General features: G+C 34.2%; 1 protein-coding gene across 5 annotated transcripts; it reads right to left on the reverse strand.

The window, feature by feature from the left end:
- Positions 1-5,537: 5,537 nt before the first annotated feature.
- LOC140957838 (uncharacterized) lies at positions 5,538-8,116 on the reverse strand. Of its 5 annotated transcripts, none has more exons than XM_073415233.1 (6): positions 7,990-8,116; positions 6,777-6,869; positions 6,579-6,683; positions 6,230-6,493; positions 6,003-6,125; positions 5,539-5,910 (listed from the first exon to the last, which is right to left on the reverse strand). In XM_073415233.1, the coding sequence occupies exons 1-6, from the start codon at positions 8,044-8,046 to the stop codon at positions 5,620-5,622; spliced, it is 933 nt and encodes a 310-aa protein (XP_073271334.1). In that variant the 5' UTR covers positions 8,047-8,116; the 3' UTR covers positions 5,539-5,619. The 5 variants fall into 5 exon arrangements, with proteins under 5 accessions (XP_073271336.1, XP_073271337.1, XP_073271334.1 ...); XM_073415232.1 differs by having other exon boundaries at positions 5,540-5,910; positions 6,579-6,686; XM_073415234.1 differs by having other exon boundaries at positions 5,540-5,910; positions 6,579-6,686; positions 7,963-8,112.
- Positions 8,117-23,919: the final 15,803 nt, after the last annotated feature.

A 23,919-nucleotide genomic window follows, 5' to 3' on the forward strand; every position in this document is an offset into this window, starting at 1 on the left:
TAGGACTGAGAAATCCTTTGATCCGGATTTCATCACTTTCATGATGGAAAGTGAACCTCAAAGCTTCAAGGAAGCAATGAGTTCATCTGAGGGACCTCTATGGAAAGAGGCTATCAATTCCGAAATTGAATCCATTTTAAAAAACCATACGTGGGAATTAGTAAATCTTCCTCCGGAAAGCAAACCACTAGGCTGTAAATGGGTTTTCAAAAGGAAAATGAAATCAGATGGAACCATAGATAAGTATAAAGCAAGATTGATAATCAAAGGTTACCATCAACGTGAAGGGCTTGATTACTTTGACACATATTCTCCTGTATCGACAATAACATCTATTCGTGCGATACTTGCGATTGTCGCCTTGCGGAATCTTGAAGTACACCAAATGGACGTAAAGACAACTTTTCTAAATCACTACTACAAAAACGGCAAACGACAACGGATTTTATCCGTTTTCGTAGCCATTTAAAAACTGTTGTAACTGAGGGTGTTGTTGAAAGTCCGTTCAACGACAACGGTTTTTATCCGTTGTGGTAGATCAAATTTGCGACGGTCGACGGTCTTTAATTCTACCCGTCGCTATGTAACCGTCGCTACTTAAATCAGCGACAGTTATATAAACCGTCGCTAATTTAAAATTAACGACGGTGGTAATCATGCCCGTCGCTAATTTTAGCGACGGTCATCTTTCAAGAGTTCCGTCGCTAATTTGTTTCGAAAAATAAAAAAAATACTTATAATAATTTAATAAATCTAAAAGAAACTAATAATCCAAACTAAAATCGTGTAAAAGAAAAAAATTTTAAGTGTTGTGATGTAGTAAAATCGTGTAAAAGAGAAAAATTTTAAGTGTTATAAAGTGGTTAGAAAAATTTTACGTGTTGTGTGAAAGTGATAAAACTGTGTAAGATAAAAAAATTTTAAGTGTTGTGTGAAAGTGATAAAATTGTGTAAGATAAAAAAATTTTAAGTGTTGTGTGAAGTGATGAAATGGTGTAAGAGAGAAAAATTTTAAGTGTTATGAAGTGGTGAAAAAAATTTTAAGTGTTGTGTGAAGTAAAAAAATGGTGTAAAAGAGAAAAATTTTAAGTGTTGTGAAGTGTTGTGGAGGAAAATGGAATGAAAATTGAGATATTTATAGACAGTTTGCGACGGGTTTTGGTTAAACCGTCGCTATTGGCGACGGTATATAACAAACTGTCGCATATTTTTATTTGGCAACGGTTTGGATTTAAACTGTCGCTAAAATTAGCGACGGTTTCAAAACAATGTCGCTAAATTTAGCGACGGTTATTTCAAAACAGTCGCGACGTTAAACGTAGCGACGGTTTTGACAAACATGTCGCTAAATTAGCGACGGTTGTTGAAATAACCGTTGCTATATATTGCAATGTTTTCCAAAACCGTTGTTGTTTGTCAAAAAAACCACGCTAAAATTAGCGACAGTTATGTTAAAACCGTCGCGAATTTAAACTTAGCGACGGTTAAACGTAGCGACGTTTATTTCATAACCGTCGCTAAATATTGCAACGTTTTCCAAAACCGTTGTTGTTTGTCAAAAAACCCACGCTAAAATTAGCGACAGTTATGTTAAAACCGTCGCGAATTTAAACTTAGCGATGGTTAAACGTAGCGACGTTTATTTCATAACCATCGCTAAATATTGCAACGTTTTCCAAAACCGTTGTTGTTGGTCAAAAAAACCACGGTAAAATTAGCGACGGTTATATTAAAACCGTCGTAAAGTTAAACGTAGCGACGGTTTTGAGACACCGTCGCTAAAATTAGCTACGGTTTTTGAATTAACTGTCGCTAAATATTGCAACGTTTTCCAAAACCGTTGTTGTTTGTCCAAAAAAAAACACGCTAATCGACAACAGTTCATTGAACCGTTGTCGTTGACTCAAAAAAAATGCTCAAAGACAACGGTTCAATAGAACCGTTGTCTTTGATCACAAAAACCGTGGTCTTTGACCCCAAAAAGACAACGGTTTTTAAAAACCGTTGTCTTTGACCCCCAAAAGACAACGGTTGTCGATAAAACCGTTGTTAAAAAGCATACGACAACCGTTTTTGTGAAAAACCGTTGTCGTATGTGTGTTGTTGTATGCAGAAATTCTTGTAGTGAATGGAGATTTAGAAGAGGAAATTTACATGAAACAACCTTCTGTGACTGGGCAAGAAAAAAAGGTTTGTAAACTGGTGAAGTCTCTGTATGACTTAAAACAAGCACCAAAGCAATGACACGAAAATTTTGATAAAACCATGATGGAAAGTGGATTTAAATTCAGTGAATGTGACAAATGTGTATACATAAAAACCACTGAAAATGTATATGTCATTTTATGTCTTTACGTAGATGACATAATTAACATTGGTAATAATGATAAGATGATCAAATCCACCAAGAAGTTATTGAAATCAAGATTTGATATGAAAGATTTGGGCTTAGCCGATGTAATCCTTTGAATTAAAATTCATAGAACATCAGAAGTGCTAGTCCTAAGTCAATCACATTATGTTGACTAAATACTTGAGAAATTCAATAAGGATGACTCTGTATTAGCTAGAACCCCGATAGATACCAGTCAACATCTATCAAAGAATCGAGGTGAGAGTATATCTCAATTAGAATACTCTCGAGTCATTGGAAGTCTGACGTACTTAATGAGTTGTACAAGACCAGACATAACTTATGCAGTGAGCAAATGAGTAGATTCACTAATAATCCAGGAGTTGAACACTGAAAAGCAATTATCAGATTGCTAAGATACTTAAGGTACACTCGTGATCATGGGCTGCAGTATACCAGATATCCTGCTGTTATTGAAGGATACAGCGATGCAAATTGGATATCTGATATGAAAGACTCAAAATATACAAGTGGATTTGTATTCACTTTAGGAGGTGCAGCAATTACGTGGAAATCTTCTAAACAAACTGTAATAGCCAGATCCACGATGGAATCTGAGTTTATAACTCTTGACAAATGTGCTGAAGAGGTTGAATGGCTGCGTCACTTCTTAAAAGATGTTCCAGGATGGGAAAAACCAGTACCGGCTATATGCATACATTGTGATAGCCAATATGCGATTGGAAGGGCACACAATAAAATGTATAATGGTGAGTCTAGGCATATACGTCGTAGACATAATACCATTAGACAACTACTTTCAACTAGACTTATCTAAGTTGACTACGTAAAGTCAAAGGATAATATAGCGGATCCGCTAACCAAAGGAATAAACAGAGTGTTAGTTGCGCAAATGTCAAGGTAAATGGGGCTCAAGCCTATAGAATAAATTGGTGTGAAGGAAAACCCAACCTACGCTGACTGAAGATCCCAAGAACTAGGTTCAATGAGACAACCTTATCGCAGTGATATGGTATATCACTGTGGCAGTTATCCCTAGCCCATTCCTATTATGAAACAATGAATTTTGAGGATAAGCTTACGGTTTTTAATGATTCTGATGAGAAGAATATAGAATCACCTATGTGAGAGAGAAGTGGGGCCTCTTCGAAAGAATTGTAAGGCTCAATTCTAGACCCTCTCGCAGAACCAGACGTGTGTTCATAGCCAAAACGAACACGATCATGAGAACTGAATAGTATCAGGGAGAGTCTTGTGTGAAGTATATTTTGATTTACATAAACGACATAACAGTTCAAGGACAACATGTCTACTGGTCAGCTAGTAAAGCAAATATATTTCATAAGAGAAAGTTCAAAGGGTAACACCTACCTATCCTATGCAGGATTCAACTGTAGAACTTTGTCACCAAGATTTGTATCAATTTTCATTCATGTGGGGGATTGTTGGAAATTTGAATCAAATTTAGAGTTTGAATAAAAATTATGTCTCATTAATGTGGGAGTGTCTTTTGGCTCTCCACATTCTTGAGTTAATTGAAGAGTTTTGGCTATTCATATTCTTGAGATAATTGAAAGATTAATTGAGTTAGTTAATTTTGCATGACTCTTGGTATGAATTTTGGGGCTTATAAATAGTGTGGGTTCATTTCTTCATTTCAAATACATGAAAATTTTTTCTGTTTCAAGAACTCTCTTGCATTTCATATTGTTATCTTTCCATATGACCTCCGTTAAATCTCGATGATAAAGTAAATGCATGTTTTCAATTCGCCGTAGTACTGCCTCGTGCTAAGTCACTGCTGGTTGTTCCGTTGTATCCTGGGAAACAGACTTCCAAGACGATCCTCGAAGCACATACAAGAGGGGACGAATCTGTTTTAAAGAAATTGTACACGCTACATGCCTCAGTTTGGTTTTGCTTTCTTGTACATGATAGTCATACTGTAAACATAACACTTGTTTCATTTATTGCTTTATCTTTACGAGTTCGTTTGTTATTAGCATATTATCTAACAATGTCCACTTGACAATGATAAAATTATTAAAAATAAATAAAACAAATTTTATGCCACACAAATAAAGAAAGTCTCATCGCTATTTCACTTGACACGTACGCAAAGCGAAATATTATACAAACAACATGAAAAGTATAGCTTAATATCTGATTTTATTTATTAATACAATTGGAGAAGTGATAAGGTTTTTGTCTTTTTCCTTTTGTTTAAAATACTGAAGAGAGTAACATAAGACGACCCTTTGGAATTTGATTATGATGATGAAGGAGAAAAGTATGTACCAAAGTGCAGGATCAACAAGATATAGATGTATGTCTCTTTCCTAATTGGATAATTAAGAAATCAAATTTTGGTACTGGAATTGTGAGTTTATTTCTCATGAGATAAGACTATATATATGTTTTTATGGCGTGATTTTTTTTTTTTTTTTGGCTGCATATACTTAATAATATGGAAGAGTTGGTAAATAGATATTTTGGTTATGCTGTTTTTGAGTCAGATTTTTTTTTTGCATAAGATTGTTGTAGAGCAAAAACAGGTCCCCCAAAGCGCAATCCATCTAACACTACAACAAAAATGAATATTCGCAGCGCGCAAATGGGCTTTCTGCAGCGCGCATTGCATCATATGCTGCAAAGCTAAATGCTGTTGAAAGTCATAGGTATTAACAGCGTACTATGCTGGCTGCGAATAATGGTATTGACAGCGTGCAGCACACGTCGCGGATACAAGAATCGACAGCGCGCATTGCGCGTCGTGGATACGAGAATCGACAGCACGCACCGCACGCCGCGAATAATTATATCTACAGCTCGCATTATACGCCGTCGATACTAAAATCAACAGCACGCATTGCACGCTGCGAATAATTGTATTTATAGCTCGGATTATACGTCGTTGATACAAGCATCAACAGCGTGCATTGCACGTCGTGGATAAGAACATCAACGGCGTATGTTTGCACGCTGTTGAAAGAAAGCCTGAAAAAAAATTCAATTTCTTCTGGATCAGCGCCACGGCGCTTGGAACGCGGAAAAACCCAATTTTTCACAGAAACGAGAATTCAATTTTGTATAATAAGTATAATCCACACACAAAATTATTAAAAGTAATTCTTTTTCATCATATTTACCAAAACAGAAAGTTTCAAGATACAAAATCTGTCACAAAATAGCTAGAACATACCAATATTTAAATTTTCAATCCAAGAAAATATGTAGAATCTATATCAATCACACAATACTACAAATTTAGATAACCATGCGACCGTGCTTCCTATTGCGTCATCGAGAAACTGCATTTCATCATTTGGTCGAATTAGATCCACCTTCTCTACCAAAACCTTATCAACCCAAACTTTCCAACAAGATCTACCAAGAACAACATGATGCACTTTTGTGTTTAGATCTGTAGATGAAATTCGACCTTCTGCAACAACTAATCCATCAACAGACCAATGAAGCAACTTACATTTACTATTAGCACATATATCTCCACAACTCACATTCTTCAAATTTGACTGCAAATAAACAATACAAATTTTTTTAATTTTACAATTTCTATTTTGTAAAAATCTTGTAGTTTAGAAACACATAATTTTAAGATAGTTACCTGAGCTGTAGCAAGATGTTTTTTAACATTATCAAAATCACAACTTTTCTTTGCACCAATATTGATATCACTGTTGCTGCCAACTTCATTCCCAATACCGCTACCAATGCCACCACTAGGAACCTAAGTTTACAAACAAATTCTGTCAAGCATGCCTTCATGATAATCCAAAAGCATTTAAGTGTACAATATATCAAACTGATTTTGTATGTTATTTAATTACTAACCTGTTCTTGTTGATTTTGTTGTCTCATACTTTGTAAAAACATGGACTTCATTTCTTGCATTTCTTGTTGAAGGTTATGCACCATATCTTGAAGTTGTTTAACAGTGCCATTTTGATGTACATAAGCTCCAACTTTTGATGGTGTAACTCCAAAGCCCATCCCTCGCACTCTACCCCGATTTTCCTTGCCAAACACAAGGCTAATTGCATCATCAGCAATGTTAATTGTGTTTTGAGATTCAGGTGGACATTCTTGTATTTGTTTCTGCAAATAACAAAGATAAAAAGACATAATTCTATTACCATTTTCTTAGGATCTGATGCAAATAAAATAGATATAATTCTATTACCATTTTCTCTCCAACAGCTTGAGTAATAGATTCTCCATTTTTTTTCTTGTGCCCTTCAATCCAAACTTGTGATCTCGTAATTCTTGTATCTCCTTCAGTTGTCTTCTCCTTAAATATAGAAATATATAAATTCAAAAGATGTATATATATACCATTATTTATTACTAAATTAGAAAATATAAAAAAATTAATATTTACCATAATGTGAGTCAAACGAGCATAACCTCTCCGGCTCATTGTGTGAATGTGGTCTTGTTTTTCCCTCATTGCTCTAAATTTTGCACTCTTTTCCTGAGATATAACATAACCAAGATATTAATTACAAATATTATCAAGTGAATTGCAACAAAAAGAAGCAATGTAACCCCGAGCTAGAGTAACAATCATGATAAATTGCTAACCTGTAATGGTGGAATCATTACAAATGTAGATATTAAATATAGATATTGAGCTAGGGCAAAGAAGAAGAAAGAACAAATAAATACAAAGATGACGCAATAGAAAGCACTGTAAAATTGCCGTATAAATGGCTGCAATGTCCAATAATACATCCCAATGCATGGTAATAGTATTGGCCTAGGGCAAAAAGAAGAAAGAACAAATAAACACAGAGACCCGATTGAAAATTTGTGAAAGCTAGGGAAACAATCCATGAATGCATGGTTAAATCCAAATTTTAATATTGGTCACAAAATCATATACTCTAGCTAGCTAGCTAGCTACTGCAAACAAAAAAAAAAGTGAAAAAATATTTTTAGAAATAGAAAATTCATAATTAAAGAATTTAAACATCTATCGTCTCTGAGGAATAAACAAGTCAAATAGAAATTATTTCAATTTTTCATTTATAGTGAAAAACAAGAATTTACAGAAAATGAAAAACACAAAATTTGAAGACTTAAATAAACGAATTTTCCCAAAAAAATCAAGTAGACTCACGAGTCTTGTTCGTTGCTCATTTGTGATAATTGGATAATAAAATATTTGGAATCAATTGTTCATTTACTTTTTCCAAACAATTTATGTTTTGAAACAAAGTAATCAAAAGTTTACTATATTATTGAACTAGAAAAAATTGAGAAAGACAGTTGGGAAAAGTAGGCGAGCAGTTAAGGAACCGACGTGGGAATTGGTGACAGTGCTGACAATTGAGAAAGACAGTTGGGAGAAGTATTTAGGAACAAGACACAAACATCACAGACCAACACTCAACATCAACAACCTAATAAAAAACAAACATATGCGATTTCAGTCTTCAATTTCTAGATCATGATATACTAATAACTATAATTTGACACCTATAAGAAAAGTGAATTACTACTTACTTGAAAGGTAGGTATTCTTGCATGGAAGAGGATTACCACAATCGAATATTGTTTCATACCTATAAGAAAAGTGAATTAATACTTACTTGAAAGGTAGGTGATAGTGTCCTCTTTACAAACAAGTCCCACTGATTTTGGTCCATAAATTCGGGCTTCAAAAGACTGAGATTTCGTGAAGCAACTCGACTTGTATTAGCTTCTCGTACAAGTATTTGAAGATAGGATTTTCTATCGCGCCACAATTTAGCTAACTTTTGAAAAATTGATTTTTTTTCCCAATCCTCATCTTTATAATTCATCTGTACATAGAAACACGAAAATATTTCTACAACTTATAATAAAAATTGAAATGAAAATGAAGTGACCGAAGATATTACCTGAAGACAACTCCACATCCTATCTTTCACTTCTTCATCTATGTCATTCCATCTATCCAATGAATATGGCACAAATTCCTTTATCATGCAACCTAGAAAAGAAGCGTATGTAACTGAATTATCTCCAATCGGCTGTCCGAACTCATTACGCTTCACCTCTTTGCGCTTATCTTGACCACTAATCATTTTCAACTTTGATGCTCCACGACCTTTTTTCTTATCAGGTTTGTTGTCATCAATCGGTTCTTGATCATGCAAATCTTGGGATGAATTAGCTGAATTTTTAGTGTTCTAAACGGTTCCTATCTAGCATTCTTTGACATAATTCATTGTAAAATGCACCCAACAGATATATAGCATTACGCGGACCTTTCGGTAGAAGATTTCTCAATGCTACCGTTAGCAATTGTTGCATTAGAACATGACAGTCATGAGATTTCAGCCCAATAAGTTTACGCTCTGCTAAAGAAACACAGTTACCAATATTTGAGTTATAGCCATCGGGTAACTTTATTTTCTTCAACCTAGGGCAAAATATATCCATTTCCTTTTTAGACAATGTGTAAGGCGCAGCAGGCAAGTGATATTTATTTTCTCCTTTTTCTTGAGGATGTAATTCTTCTCTAATTTTTAAATGCATCAAATCTTTGCGAGCATTCACACCATCTTTGGATTTTTTCTTCTGGTTTAACAGTGTGGCTATGATATTCTCGCAGACATTCTTTTCAACATGCATCACATCTATGTTATGACGTAGTAGGAGCCCCTAAAAATAACCATCAACACGTTTCATAGTGTTAGTTCAGAATATTTCTAACAATTTAGGATTAAAAAAAACTAATTTATATAAAAAATAATTAATAAAGTGCAAATAACTTACACTCCAATATGGCAAATCGAAAAAGATTGACTTTTTCTTCCACATTTGAACTGGTTTTCGTAACTCTTTTGAATTATCCTGCTTCTTCCTTTTTTTACTTGAAGTATTGACAGTGTCACTCTTTTTCTTTTTACCCCAGTCATTTTCAATATCTTTCGTTGCATTGAGAATTTCTAACCCATTCAAAGGTCTCGTTTTTTTTCCCCTCTCTTTTTTCCCATTAAACCACTTCTTTTTCTCACGAAATGGATGATTAGGGGAAAGAAATCTCCTGTGACCTAAGTATGCAAACTTTCTACTATACTTAAGCCACATTGAACATACATCTTCACCACATATTGGGCAACCGAGTTTCCCTTTTGTGGCACATCCAGCTAAGTTTCCATAAGCTGGAAAATCATTGATTGTCCACATCAAAATGACCTTCAGATTGAACATTGACTTGTTAAATGCATCATACGCCTCCACACCTGTGTCCCACAACTCCTTCAAATCCTCCACAAGGGGTTCCAAGTATACATCTATATCATTTCCCGGTTGCTTCGGACCTGGAATCAGTAAAGTCAGCATAAGATTTTCCTTTGTCATGCACATCAATGGTGGAAGGTTATAATTGACCAAAATAACGGGCCAACAACTATATCTGGAACTAAGATCACCAAAAGGGTTGAATCCATCTGTTGCAAGACCAAGGCGGAGATTTCTAGGATCTGACGCAAAATTTGGCCACTTATGATTTATTGTATCCCAAGCTACTGAATCAACTGGATGACGCATCATATTATCTTGACTTTTGTGGTTGGAGTGCCAAATCATCTCTTCGGCCTTTTCTTTTGATTTAAACATCCTTTTCAATCTTGGTATCACAGGAAAATACCGTAGCACCTTTTCAGGAACTCCTTTACGAACTTTGGTGGTGACTTTGTCTACCTTCCATCTTGAAAAACCACACTTTGGACAACAATCAAGGTCTTTAAGATCCTTTCTAAACAGACAACAATCATTTGGGCAAGCATGAATCTTCTCATATCCTAAGTCAAATGGTTTTAACAATTTTCTCATCGAGTAAACAGTTTCTGGAAGTGTATTTTTTTCTGGAAGCATGTCAACCAAGATCTTCAGTAGTTCATTGAAACTATTGTTAGTGTGACCATTAGTAGACTTGTAATTATATAACGTAACAACTGCTGACAACTTTGTATAAGCTGTACAACCAGGGAAGAGAGGAGTTTCTGCATCTTCTAATAAATTAGCAAACTCATAATCTTTTTCTTGAGACATATTGTGTCCAACCTCTTCTTCAGGTACAAAGACATCATTATATAAGTGATATGCCTCTCTACTTTCATCTTCTTTACGAATTCCTGAGCTACATTCGCCTTGAGATTGTGAGTTATAACTTTCACCATGGAAGACCCAAATAGTGTAAGAAGGATCAAATCCCTTAATGATTAAGTGATCGTACACTTGGTCAAATTTCATATACTTCTTATTTTTACAACGCTTGCAAGGACATAAGATAACTTCACGTGTTTTGGCATAGTTCCTAGCTTGTGCGATAAATTTTTGTACCCCTTCTTCATACTCAGGTACAAGCCTTGAAGGCAGATGAATCCATTCCTTATCCATTTCGTAAATCACCAAGCCCTAAGATACAAACATATGACTTCACCATTCATTACATAGTTTTACTATCAGCAGAAAAATTAATGAAAAGTATAAAATATTATTGTTGTTTAAGAAATTTATTTTAAGCATAGTTGACAAACCTAGCAACCCTTCAATAATTTAAATCTCGATTTTAATTAATTTCCATCTACGGATTATGTCACTCCCTTCAATAATTAATAATTATATCAGCACATAAATTATTTTTAGACAAGGAAATAACAAATCCATAGTTTTAATCATTAAATAATTAATCCAGTGTTATGTATTGATAATATTCCGTGAATCATCAGATGTCTTGTTTTTATTAGAAAAAAGGTCCATGGAAGTATGACATTTAGTTGACCCTACCACTGCTCATCTAATTACATTAAAATGATTAAACATTTAAATTAAACTAATGAAATGAACATATTTCTCCTAAACTATTACAAAACCATATGAAGTGATGTGTATTTTTCATTGCCAGAAAATTCAAGAATATTAAGGAATCATAAATATATAAACTGTACTCGGTTATCGATTATCAATTATCGATATTGCTTTTGAACTCGTTGAATAGATTTTTAACACGTCTAAAATGGACATGTTTTTACCGAATTTTTTGCACATTTCTCTATAATTGTTTAATAAAAAATGCTAATAACATGATCCAAGTTATCTTCATGATAGAAAAAATTCTCTCCTACCAAGAATTTTGAAAACCATGGAATCTTCTATAACAAGATATTAAAACTAAAGATTCAAGAATCACAGACAAGAATCACAGAAATACCTTTTGATCTACTGTCTCGGGGGTGGGAGAGATGACTTCTGATCGGTTTGACAAAGTCCCGAGTACTGTGGTAGCTACGGATGGGGAGGCAAAAAGTTTCCCAACTCAGAGGGAATCAATCCACTTAAATAGTTTCCCTGCAAATATATGAAAATAATACAATCAAGATCATCACCCATTATTCAAACAAAAGAAAAGCTTGCTGGTCCAGTAACAATAAAAGGAGAATTGTAGTGACACAGCAAAATTGCAGTGAATTTTCATCCTTTGCTTATCACTTGGGTTTCACTCAATGTAATGCATAAAAAAAATTGACAGAAGAGGCTTCACATTTACTGGTTACTACCCCTGAAAATCTGTGTTCAAAATGACGACCATTCTCCCTTCTAATGAAGGTCTTTATGCCTAATTTTGATTTTTGAAGATGAGAAACTAATGTTGAACATGATTTCCCCAATCATACGTATATTTTTTTGACTGAATCCACTCTCGAGTGAAGTGGTTTGGGACTTGTGGAAATTCTATTCCTCGTAGAGATGCTAATTACAGAGAAAACATAAGATATTTTTTTTAAGAACAAAATAAACTTGTTCAAACCGATTTCAAAGAACATTAAGAAGTGAAAACATAAAAACCTAAAAATATGTATGCATCCACAAAGTTTCTCGATTGAGTTGTTGAGAAAAGAAACCATACTTGCGTGAAGCGAGAATCCACCGAGCGATTAAGTGAAGCGAGAAGATCGATTGAGTGAAGCGAGAGAGATTGAGTGAAGCGAGAGAGATCGATTGAAGTGAGAAGAGACGATCAAGCGATTCGGAGATAAAGGCGTGGAGGTGTGAAAGAAATTTGGGAAATAGAGAAGGGCGTGTGTGTACGAAGAAAACAGAGGAAGGCGCGGAGATGTGAGAAATTTGGGAAATTGGCGCAATTTTATTTCGCTACTATTAATAGCTGGCACAGCACGCTGCAATTGAGTGAGTTCTAATAATATTAACAGCGCGCATACATGGGCACGCCGCAAATAATAACATTAACAGCGTGCTTTTATTGCACGCTATTGTTTGTGTGATTTCTAATACTATTAACAGCACGCACGTACTGGCACGCCGCGAATAGAAACATTAACAGCGTGCTTTTAATGTGCGCTGTTAATGCTGTGCCGTAAATATTAATATTTCTTGTAGTGCAAGTTTAAAGCATCCTAAATGATTGGAATGATAAATGAGAAACTTCATCACCAGTTCACAAGAAGATAATTAGGGTTCAAGAACAACACATGAAGCTGGGATCATTGACCAGAGTTTTTGTAGATCCCGTATGAAACAGCCCTCATTAAAAAACTATGCTCTTTTTTATGTAGAACCTGTTAAATAAGACAACGTATAAGCAATGCATAATTTCTAGTATTTTAAATTAAAAATGATTTCTTTATTATTTAAAGCATTTTTAAATTTGATAGTCATGATTATTTATTTTAAATCGCATAAGTTTAGTTTTATCTTTTCAGTTAAATAAGTGAGGCCGGACTGGAGTTGGAGTTTTAAGATAAAATTTAATGATAAGAAAATATTCTTAAATTTAATTTTAGTCAAAGAATAATTTATTTTAATGTAAAAGAAAGTTTAAGAATTTAATTAATTAATTAGAGATAAGTAGTAAATAAATTCTTTTATGTCCAATAATTTAATTAAAAGTCTAAAATAAAATATGTGACCAATTGAGATAAGTTAACCTAGGCTTATTTTATTTAATAAATTATAACTTAACATGTTAGTAATTTAATTTAAAAGAATTAACCAGGCATGCAAGATAATTACCATCCTAGAGCAATTTATTTAATTCACTAAAATACCTAATGAGTAGATAAAATTTTAAATATTAAAAATACAAGATTTAGGCAATATTTTACCTCATTTTAATAATAGATTTCGGCCACCCCACTTCAAATGATTTAAAAGTTTGACAACTCATTTTCATTGATATCATTCCTTAATCCTCTCTTGGTATGATTAATCCCTTCAATCTAAATCTTCAATAATTAAATAATTAAGCAATTTCCTACCCAATTTTGAAAGATAAAATCGGCCACCACACTTGGAGGATTTGATAAATTTTAGTAATTCTCTATTGATATCTTTCCTTAATCCTTTCATTGCATGGTTAATCCCCTCATTTTAAATCATCAATAATTAACCATTAAGCAATTTTCTCCCTTATTCTTGATAAGCAAGAATCGGCCACTCACCCCCAATTATCCCCCTAAAATCTCCCTCAATCAAATAATATCACACATAATTCCATATCTCATAAGCAACTAGGATAGAAAGGTTTTAAAGTTGCCAATCAATTCCCATTCAATTAGTAGACTTCCTCATTCACCTCCCAGCCATTTCCCTCTCCTCATTTTTGAAAATTGAGAGTGAAATTCAGAGAAAAAAATCGTGAGAGGCTAGCAAGAAAAGAAGAGAGAAAAGTAGAAAAGAAAAGGAACTCCGTCTCCTCCGTGTCGTATTCGTCGTATCGATTTGTTTTCGTTTCAACCAAATCCAAGGCATGTACATATTATTCTTTTCTCTTCAATCAAGTCCTATACATGTTTTTAAACCATATTTTGTTCATGAATCATGAAGCATATTCGAAATTATGGCAGCAACTTTTCAAAAAAATCTATGCAGAATTTTTACTCCCACTTGTGCTTCACGTTTGGTATGATTTTTGTGATTTCGGGGGTTGGCTCTGTTCCAGGTATTCAAGGCTGCACCTAGGCATGTACTAGAGTGTATTGGAGTCATTTTGTTCCATTAGCTCAAGCCCCTACTCGCTGGATTCAAGACTTGACAGCAACTCCACCATAGTTGCAAGTTGAGTCTCGAAATTCTGGTTTTTGAATGCTCAAGGAGGTTCGAATCTTGGTTGGCTTTTGGGCCTGTAACCATGGTTAGGACCCTTCCTTAGCATGTCTAGGACATGACAAGATGACCTTTCATGGCTTGGTTCATGATCCCATTGAAAGTTTAAACAAACAAGACAAGTCCCTCGGTTTCCTTCTTTTTTGGTTTTGGGTGTGTGAGTTTTGAAATTTGTGTTTTGGGTGGATCTTGGTTGGCTTCTAACCCTTAGCCATGGTTCACACAATACCTCATGATGTCTAGATCATGCCATGGTCAATCAAATGGCCACTGGAATGATATATGACAACAAAATGAAGCAACTCCCTCCACGGTACAGCATGGTGTTCTCGGGTGGAACTTCGGATTGTCGTAGGTGGTTGTTTGGATTATGGTTGGCCTAGGGCCCTTAGCCATGGTTCAAACCATACCTAAGGATGTTGGGAAGAGGCTCTGGTTGGTGGTTCAAGCCCCAATGACCATTAGCCTTGTAATCGAAGCGAAGCAAGCACAGTTGCTGCCGCTGGAATTTTACAGCAACTTTGCCTTCGGTTCAGAGGTGTGTTTCGAGTTCTTGGTTGGCTTTTAACCTATGGCCTTGGACTGGACAGTACCTTATTGAGTTAGGAAGGTCATTTTTTTGGCTGTTTGTGATTTGGTTAAGTTTAGAGGTTGTACGAGAATTTACGGTGCAATGTGCCAAAGTGACTCTCGAAAGAGCGTTTCATGATTTTAGCCTCCATGCATAATTTTCGTGTATTACAGCCCTATGGTCATGTTTTTCAGTATTTTAAGAGTATTTTAATAATGGCTAAATGATGGTTTGATGTTGGTTCGGGTTGGTACGAAGCCATGATTGAATACTAAGTTCTGGGCGTAATTGTCTCGTTTTTGGGTTCAATTACGAGGTTTTGGTCAAGTTAAGTTTATTTGCTTGTTCTCATGTTAGGATTAGGATGCAGCGAGCCTAAGAACGATCCAACCCATTCGGTAAAATAAAACAGGATATTTAATTATATTATGTGCATAAAAATATAAAATATTCATTTTTGAGATTTATGCGATATTGCTTGTGGCCACCTCACTATCATGGGATTGCAGCTTATCATGGGATTATTACCTCACCCGGTGGTCACTAACCGGTTCATGTTCCTTTATTGGTACGGATATCCAGTCCAAGGGCTGTGATAATCTCTACCTCCCAGTATACTGTGGTTTAGTCTGATCAGGTAATTCAGTTCAGTTCATGGGCCACTTGCGTATATCATAATCTCAACAGAAAATTATTACATGCTATTTCATGACAGGGCTCTACGGAGCAAACATTTCACTTACGATTTTCAGTTCAGTTATGCACGTATTTATAATTATTCATGACACGATTTTCATGATACGCTTTATGACACGATATTTCCACTTTACATTTTACGACATGATATCTTTACATGGTATGAAATTTTATGATATATGTACTTGTTATTTACGATATATGCATGCTGAGTCTTTAGACTTACTAGACTTGATTATTGTAGGTACTGATGAGGTCGGGACCGAGGGCGGGGACCAGTAAGCCATCGTGGGTCGGCAGTAGTAGGAACCCGAGGACCTCATTTTCAGCACTTACTATTTTTATTCCGAACTCAGTTTTTATTTTGTCGAAATTATTTTAGTTTTTACTTTAAAACAAATATTTACTTCCGCTGCTACTTTAAACGTTGAACCATTTTTACCAGTTTATTTTATGAATGAGGCTTTTTATTTAATTAAAGAGAAAATTTTAAATTTTTTCGCAAATTTTCAAGTACGAAATACGGGCTTCTACATTTTATCTTTTCAAGAAACATGATTTACATCTCTTTCCATATTTGGGTTTTGATTCTATTTTTTAAAAAATATATCAGACAAATTATTTTCATTTTAGTTATTTTTAAATCTAGATATTTTGTTCATTTTTGTGTTTATGATACCAAATAGTTTTAAGCTATTTATCATTCGTTAAATATTGTAATATTAAAATTTATTCGTTACAAACGTGACGTGTGTACGTCAACTGCTAGTGTGCAATATTTGACAATGATTCATTTGAAACTCTCTCACGAGTCAACTTCGTAAGATGTATCTATGACCTAATCTGAATCATAAAAAGTATATTTTATCTAAAATATTTTAGATCTTTTTACGTCTCCTTTTCTTCCACTTAAGAAATAAGTTACTAGAAAACTTTGATTTTGCAAATTCTTTGTGTTAACCCGCTTCAATATTAGATCTTATTCACTACTTAAAGTTGAAATTCCTAGTAACTTTTACAATTATTGAGACTTCAGTCAAACAACCAAAACATCACATATATAATAAAGAATGAATTCTAAGATTCAAAATGTTTGCAACTCCTTGAAATGTCTCTGGTAGAAAACGGTTGAGTAGTTGTTTTCAAACTCTGAGTGATCCTTGTAGATATGATAATATCTTGAAGAAGGAGCTGGTGAGCAGTGTATGATATATATGATAATTGTGCTCAGAAGTTTTTAAGTATGCAAGCCTTCTTTTTAAATTTGTCGCTTCAATTATATATGTATGTATAGCATGAAATTCTTGCTTACATTCTCTATATATAGTACTAAATTCCTTTTTTCCGTTCAACGGCTCTTTGTGTTGTAATCCGACAATATGGACACATCACTGTTACGTGCTGCAACTTTCATTAAATTATCTTTAATGTTTTTTCATGTTTTTTGCTTTTAAAAGTCCTCTTTGTACAAAAGCAGTTAGACGACAGACTGATGAAATGCTTTATGTCAAATGAGAGTTGGTAGGATATGTACAATATTTCTACTTTAAGATGTCAATTGATTGGTTGACTTTCACAATATCCTTATTTTTTTCCGGTCGAGAGTTACTTTAGTATATCTATGAGCAGTCTGGTCGAGTGACTGATTAATATAGTGTAACTGATTGACTAGTTTTACCAGAATAGAGACTTTATCTTGTGACCGTTTACTCATCTTTTTAACATCGATAGTATGTTGCTCTTTGTCTTTAGAAGAACGGTAGAGTTTTTAAATACAAAATTGTGGCAGTTTATTCAAATGCAATGAATTATTGTTTGTTATCACAAAAACTAATATATTTAACATATAAGTATCACTTTTATATCAAAAATATATGGTTGATTTGGGTAAAAATGATATTATTTTTTACGACAGGTATGAACCGGATCAAACCGTCTGATGAATCATAGTCATAATATTTTTATATTCACTTAGTAATTATTTTTTTTATAAAATAAATATTTTTAAATATTTGACTATGATTTTCTAAATAAAAAAATAACGGACAAATAAACTAAAACTTGATTTCTAGTGTAAGTTAGTTGAGAAAATGATGAAACAAAATTCGTTATATATATATTAAAATTAGGGGTGTTCATTCGATCCAAACTGAATCAACACACACTTTTATTTTTATTTCAACAATTCAAATATCAATTTAGTCCCTCCATAATTTTTCAAATTTCACTTTAGTCCGTCGATAATAAAAAAAGATTGTACACATACGCATCGCGTGTGCATAGTAACTAGTATTAAGTGAATGTCCAAGTTGATTTTTTATAGTATTTAATATACAATGAGTATGTCTTGTGAGACGGTCTTACGAATCTTTATATGTGAGACGGGTCAACCCTACCGATATTCACGATAAACAGTAAAACTCATAACATAAAAAATAATATTTTTTCATGGATGACCCAAATAAGAGATCCGTTTCACAAAATATGACCTATGAGACCGTCTCACACAAGTTTTTGTCATTTACAATATATGTGCAGTTGTATAGATACTCCGGTTGTAAATTGCAAAAATTGCGATACATGTGTTTTTTTAGGACTTTAACCCAAAAAAAAAGGATACAAATGAAATAACAAAAAATAAAAAAAGAAAAATTATTTTAAAAGAAAAAACCGGTTTCGATTCGGATCGATTAGCTTTTTAGTTTTCTGAGTAATTTTTTTTTTTGAGACGATCGTTGAATTTAGCGTCGAAAGATTTTCACCGAGTTTCTCCTCACACCTCTAGCTTGCTCTTGATGTAGATGACGACCCCAAATATTAATTTGTCAAAAGGAATGAAGAATCATTTGTCCACCCAAATTGACCGATAACCTAGATCCACTCTTTTTAGTAATTTTATTATTCTTGAAGTGTCACCTATATATTAATTTATCATTTTTATATCATACATCATTCATTATTTTATCTCACAAATATAACTTTTCTTGTATGAATAATATAAAAAGTGTGATCCATATCATTAATTTTTAAATTTATACTCTGACTCATTCCCACTAGAAAAAATATTTAATGATATTTTCTAGAATTAAAACGTGTTGAAAGGAATATTTTGATTGTAATTTATTTTTTAAGGCGGAAATGTTTTGAATTTTCATGTAGAGAATAATTGAAGTTAGATTTAATTCATTGACGTGACTCAAGATTAAATATGATTGTGCATTCGACCTTATCTGATAAGACCCCAACTACAAATTAACTACACCCTATATATATACATATATATATATATATGTATATATATCACGATAAAATAATAATGTGCATTCGACCTTAACTGACAAGACTCCGACCGCAAATTAACTAGGGTAAATTATAATTCAGTACCTAAAATAATTTAAATTTGTCCCCAATACTTATTAAGAGAAAATTTTCTTTTAAATACCATAAATACCCTTATTCCATATTTGATTTTAATTGATCCTCGCGCTTTACAAAATGGTATCAATGCCTTAGGTAAATTTATTTCAAACACAAATTTTATTATTACAATGTAATTAAATGTTTGAGGAGGAGAATTTCAAAAAAATTATGAATTCGAATTTAAGTTCGAGAACAATAGTTTACAAGAACTATTCCAATATTTTGGAATATAAACAAGTGCATCTAACCTTGGTTAGATAAAAGGAGCAGCAAGGGTCAACACAGCACCCTCAGGTACATTTATGATACAATCTCATAAGTTTATGGAGATAGTACCGGATTCCTCTAAACTCTCTGGAGATCTTAGAGAAATTTAAAAGACGGTACAAAATTACGGCAATATGCTGTTTTATGTACCACAAAATGTGGAGAAAATCCTTGAAAACCAAGAAGAAATTCTTGGAATATTAAAGGATATTCGAACAAGAATTCAGAAACTAGAACAACAACCAAGTTCTAGTAGACGGACTTCAGAAGGAAGGTTACCACCATCCTTTGATATTGAACCCTTATTATATCAAAGAGGGAAGGCCAAGGTCATACCAAAACCTTTAACTGAAGAAGAAAAGATGATCAATCTAATTAAAACAGTTTCAGAAAAGAAATTAATCTGATGACAGCGTTAGAAAGGATTGGTCTAGAGGATCTACAAGAGCTGGCAGAATCTTTTGCAAATCTCAAGGTTGTAGATCTAAAGATGAATACGGCTGGAGGTGAACAATCTACCATAACCTGGTCATCTTCACAGGAACCACTAAGAGAAAGTGTGGGATCTCAGAATATGAGAGAACCCCAAACAGACTTTTACACTGGTGGAGAAGCACACCCAGCGGGAACAAGGTCAAGAAAGAATCAAATTCCTTTGCACCAAACTCCTTATGAGAAATCTGTCCTAGAACCTATACATCCTTATGGGGTTATGTTTAACCTGGATGTATTAGATTTCAAAAACAGAGAACATCTCATAGATGATTGGACATCTGCTATGAGAATCGCAGCAGGTACACTGGATCTCAACAGAGAATGATTCATTAAACTTCTGGAAATGAGTCTTATGAGAATTGCCTGGGACATGACTTCGGTGGAAACCAAAGAATCAGTCCTAGCCGGAGAATCTCTTAGCAAGATAGCCGGAAAAATGGCTACCCTCTTTAAATCTCAATTTATAGGGGTAGACTATTTTAACAATCAAGATACAGAAAAGAGAAAGAAATATACTCAAGCTCTGTATAGTCTAGAATTACATGATATATGTTTAGTGGATGAATATATTATGTTATTCACTAAATATAGATGGAATTCAGGAGTCGAAGAAGATATAGCAATGCAGCTTTTCTTCGCCAATATGCCAAGTCCCTTGAGAGAAATGCTCCTAAGGGAATATGTACCTTGAAATCCAGATACATTGGCACGAAGAGCCTCTTTTCTAAAATGAAAATTGGCAGAATGGTGTCATTTGGCAGCATTACAAAAGAATTACAAACGTTTAAGGGGTATTAACAAACGTACTCCTTTGTGTTGTAAAGAAAATGATCTTACAACAATAATTGAAAGTAAACCACAGAAGCATAAGAGGAGAAGTTTTAGAACGCATCCTTATGCTAAAGGTGGAAAAAGTTCTTGGAAACCAAGAATAGTATGGTCTAGACAAAAAGCCAGATCTTACAAATCTGGACAAAAAAGTGGACCATCAAGAAGTAGGATATCATCCCAAGCATCGAGTAAATCTCGAAGCACAGGAATAACACCTACAAAGAAAACTTTCAGGAGAGCTCATACTCGAGCTAACGAAAGTTTCAAGGATTGTAATTGCTGGACATGTGGAGCAAGATGTCATATCTCGACCAACTGTCCAGAAAATGAAAAGAGAGGTATTAAACGCTTTGATCCGACCCCAGATATTGAAGAAGCAGTTTATTAACAAGATCTTATTCAGGTATACCGATTTGAGAACATTGCCTCAGGTGAAAGTATATATGAAGAAGAAGTCTTAAGTCAGGGAGAATCTGATGGAACAGAATCAGAATCTGACTGAAGACGAGGTGTTTCGACATGAAACATATGAGGATTTGGCTGGTTTCTTTAGCCTGACAACAATACCTCATAACATGGTTCAAAGAATCATGAAAGAAAATCCTAGTCTACAGAGATATCAGGGATTCTCTGCAGGATAGGTAGAAAAGATTTTAGGAAATCTTGGCCTAAGAAACAGAAAGCATCATCTAATTTATAAAGTTTCCAGAAGGAAAATGGCAATCCCAATGGAACTTATAGGAAATAGGATGGAGATGCAATTAATTCCTTATGAAGAAATTAAGGAGGAATTACAAAAACTCAAGATAGAAGTAGCACGGACTATGTCCTAGATTCATATTGGACCAATCCAAATTATGATAAAAGCTACTTTAAAAGAAGGAATAGATTCACCCATTGATATTGCTATATGCGATAAAAGAATAGGGAACCTTCAAGATTCAGTACTGGGAACAATCTCAGGAAATCTCTGTGCAGGAAATATTGTAAGAGTTATTTATCCAAGGATAGCCTACAACCTGACGGATCGAGATTTCAGCCGAGCCTTGACATTACACCAAAATTTCAGGAAAAAAAGGCTGATGAAGGAAGGTAATAGGCCATATTCTATTACCTATCAAATTTTATATGATCTATCTAATACACATAATTCAGAGTTGTTTATTAGAAATGAGTTTATTGAAATACTTGAGATATTTGGAAAAGTTGTTCCGGCAATTTATCCAGAAAGATGTGAGTTTCTTTTAATACAGGAAACAGATATCCAAATACAAAACAAACGATTCTACAAAGGAATCAAAGTCTTAGATTGAAATCAAGAAGACTATCTTTTTAGGGAGATAGAATTACGAGTTACAGGTGGGAAAAAAACCCTGTTCGAGAAACCCAACTGGAGCTAAAAATATTTTCCACAATAGGAAAACTTAGATGCCCAGAAGGGTGGAAAGAAGTAGAAATAGTATTTGATATTACAAAACAGAGGAATCAATTTCCTTGTAATACAATATACTATTTAGAACAAACTACGATAGGAACTTACCAAGGAATAATCCAGGTTGGAGAATTGGAAATTCAGATCACAAGGATTCCAAGAAAAGAACCAGATCAATTTGTTCTTGGACTAGAGTTTCTCGAGGAACATAAACCTTGAAAACGACTAGAGTATGGAATGGAGTTTATGGCAGACGACAGGATGTGGAAAATCCAATGACCACAAGCCCATTCTCGATTTATATTCTAGTAGGAATGTTATATGGACAATATAAAGCAGAATACTTTGCTGTTTATATTGACTCAGGTTCTGGAATTTGTATAGCAAAAAGAGAAGTTTTTCCAAATAATTTGGAAGAATAATTACCTAAGATTTTAGAGTAGGTACCTGTCGAGCCAAGAGTTGGCCGAGTGTTCACAATGAAACTCTATGTATAAACAATCTTTATTTTAATAATATTTGAAATTATTGTTTTGACACATCTTTATCTGTATACACATGCTAGTTGCATAGATAAAGTCCTTGAATATACAAATAGTAGAAAGAATATGAGATGCTCATATGATGAGTATCATGAAACTCGTATTTGGATTACTTTATATTCTAAACAGTTCCTAGTCGATTCAGCCGCCGCTAAGAAGGATATAGGCCGCTCGAGTTTGAGACTAGTATCTGTGATGTGAGTACCATGTTTCATTGGTAGGGGTCATTGTGATGTCTGAGCATTCAGATAGGTGCTCCTGGTAGAGTGCACTGAACAACCCTCCATGAAGTACTTTCCAAGTGGTTCTCACTTATCGAGTGTAATTGTCCTAGTTTATGGTTGTACATCATTAATCCTTATGACCTGGGACAACATTAAGACTCTATATGCTAGCGTTGCACTTTGATTTGTTTACCGACTCTCATGGGGTCATTAGGTGGCAAGGTTGGGTGTTCTGTCGAAACATATAGGAGTCGATGCATTGTAGTCGGGGATTCACCGCTTATCTTCGGGTATGGATATCCTATGTGTATGTAGTATGAAATCTCTGATCAGAGTGTTGGTGGTAATTATGAAAGGGGTTTCATATATTACACCATCGATGCGACTACGACATGACACATAGTATCGGTTCATTGACAACTCTCGATATACCAATAGTTGTCGAATCGGTCGGGATATATGAGATGAAGGGACCATACTGTACGCTAACCATAATTGAATGGTTCTTGCAGGCACTATCATTTGATACCTAGAGAATCATGTAAGCGATGCTGCTAGGCGTTTAACATGATTGGTTGGGTACTATCAGACTTGATTTCTGACGTTCTTAATATCAAAGAGTTGATAAGTAAGAATAGAGCAATTGGGGTATGCTAATATAAGGACATGTTTAGTCTCGAATCACATGGAGATGTGAACCCACAGCTAGTTGTATCGATGAACTATTGAGGGCCACACAAGTGCTAACTTTCTAGATCCCGTTGAGAAGTAAAATATAATTCAATGTGTTGAACGACTTATAAAGGCGTTTATAAGCACAAGAAAAATTAGAAGTATGACTTCTATAAGGGGAATATAACTTTTGATTTGTGAAAGTGTTCCTAAATTAAAAGTTAACCAAATAATTAATGTATTTGAAAATTTTT

Source organism: Primulina huaijiensis, chromosome 14 (assembly GCF_012295235.1).
Source record: "Primulina huaijiensis isolate GDHJ02 chromosome 14, ASM1229523v2, whole genome shotgun sequence".
Classification (NCBI taxonomy): Eukaryota; Viridiplantae; Streptophyta; class Magnoliopsida; order Lamiales; family Gesneriaceae; genus Primulina; species Primulina huaijiensis.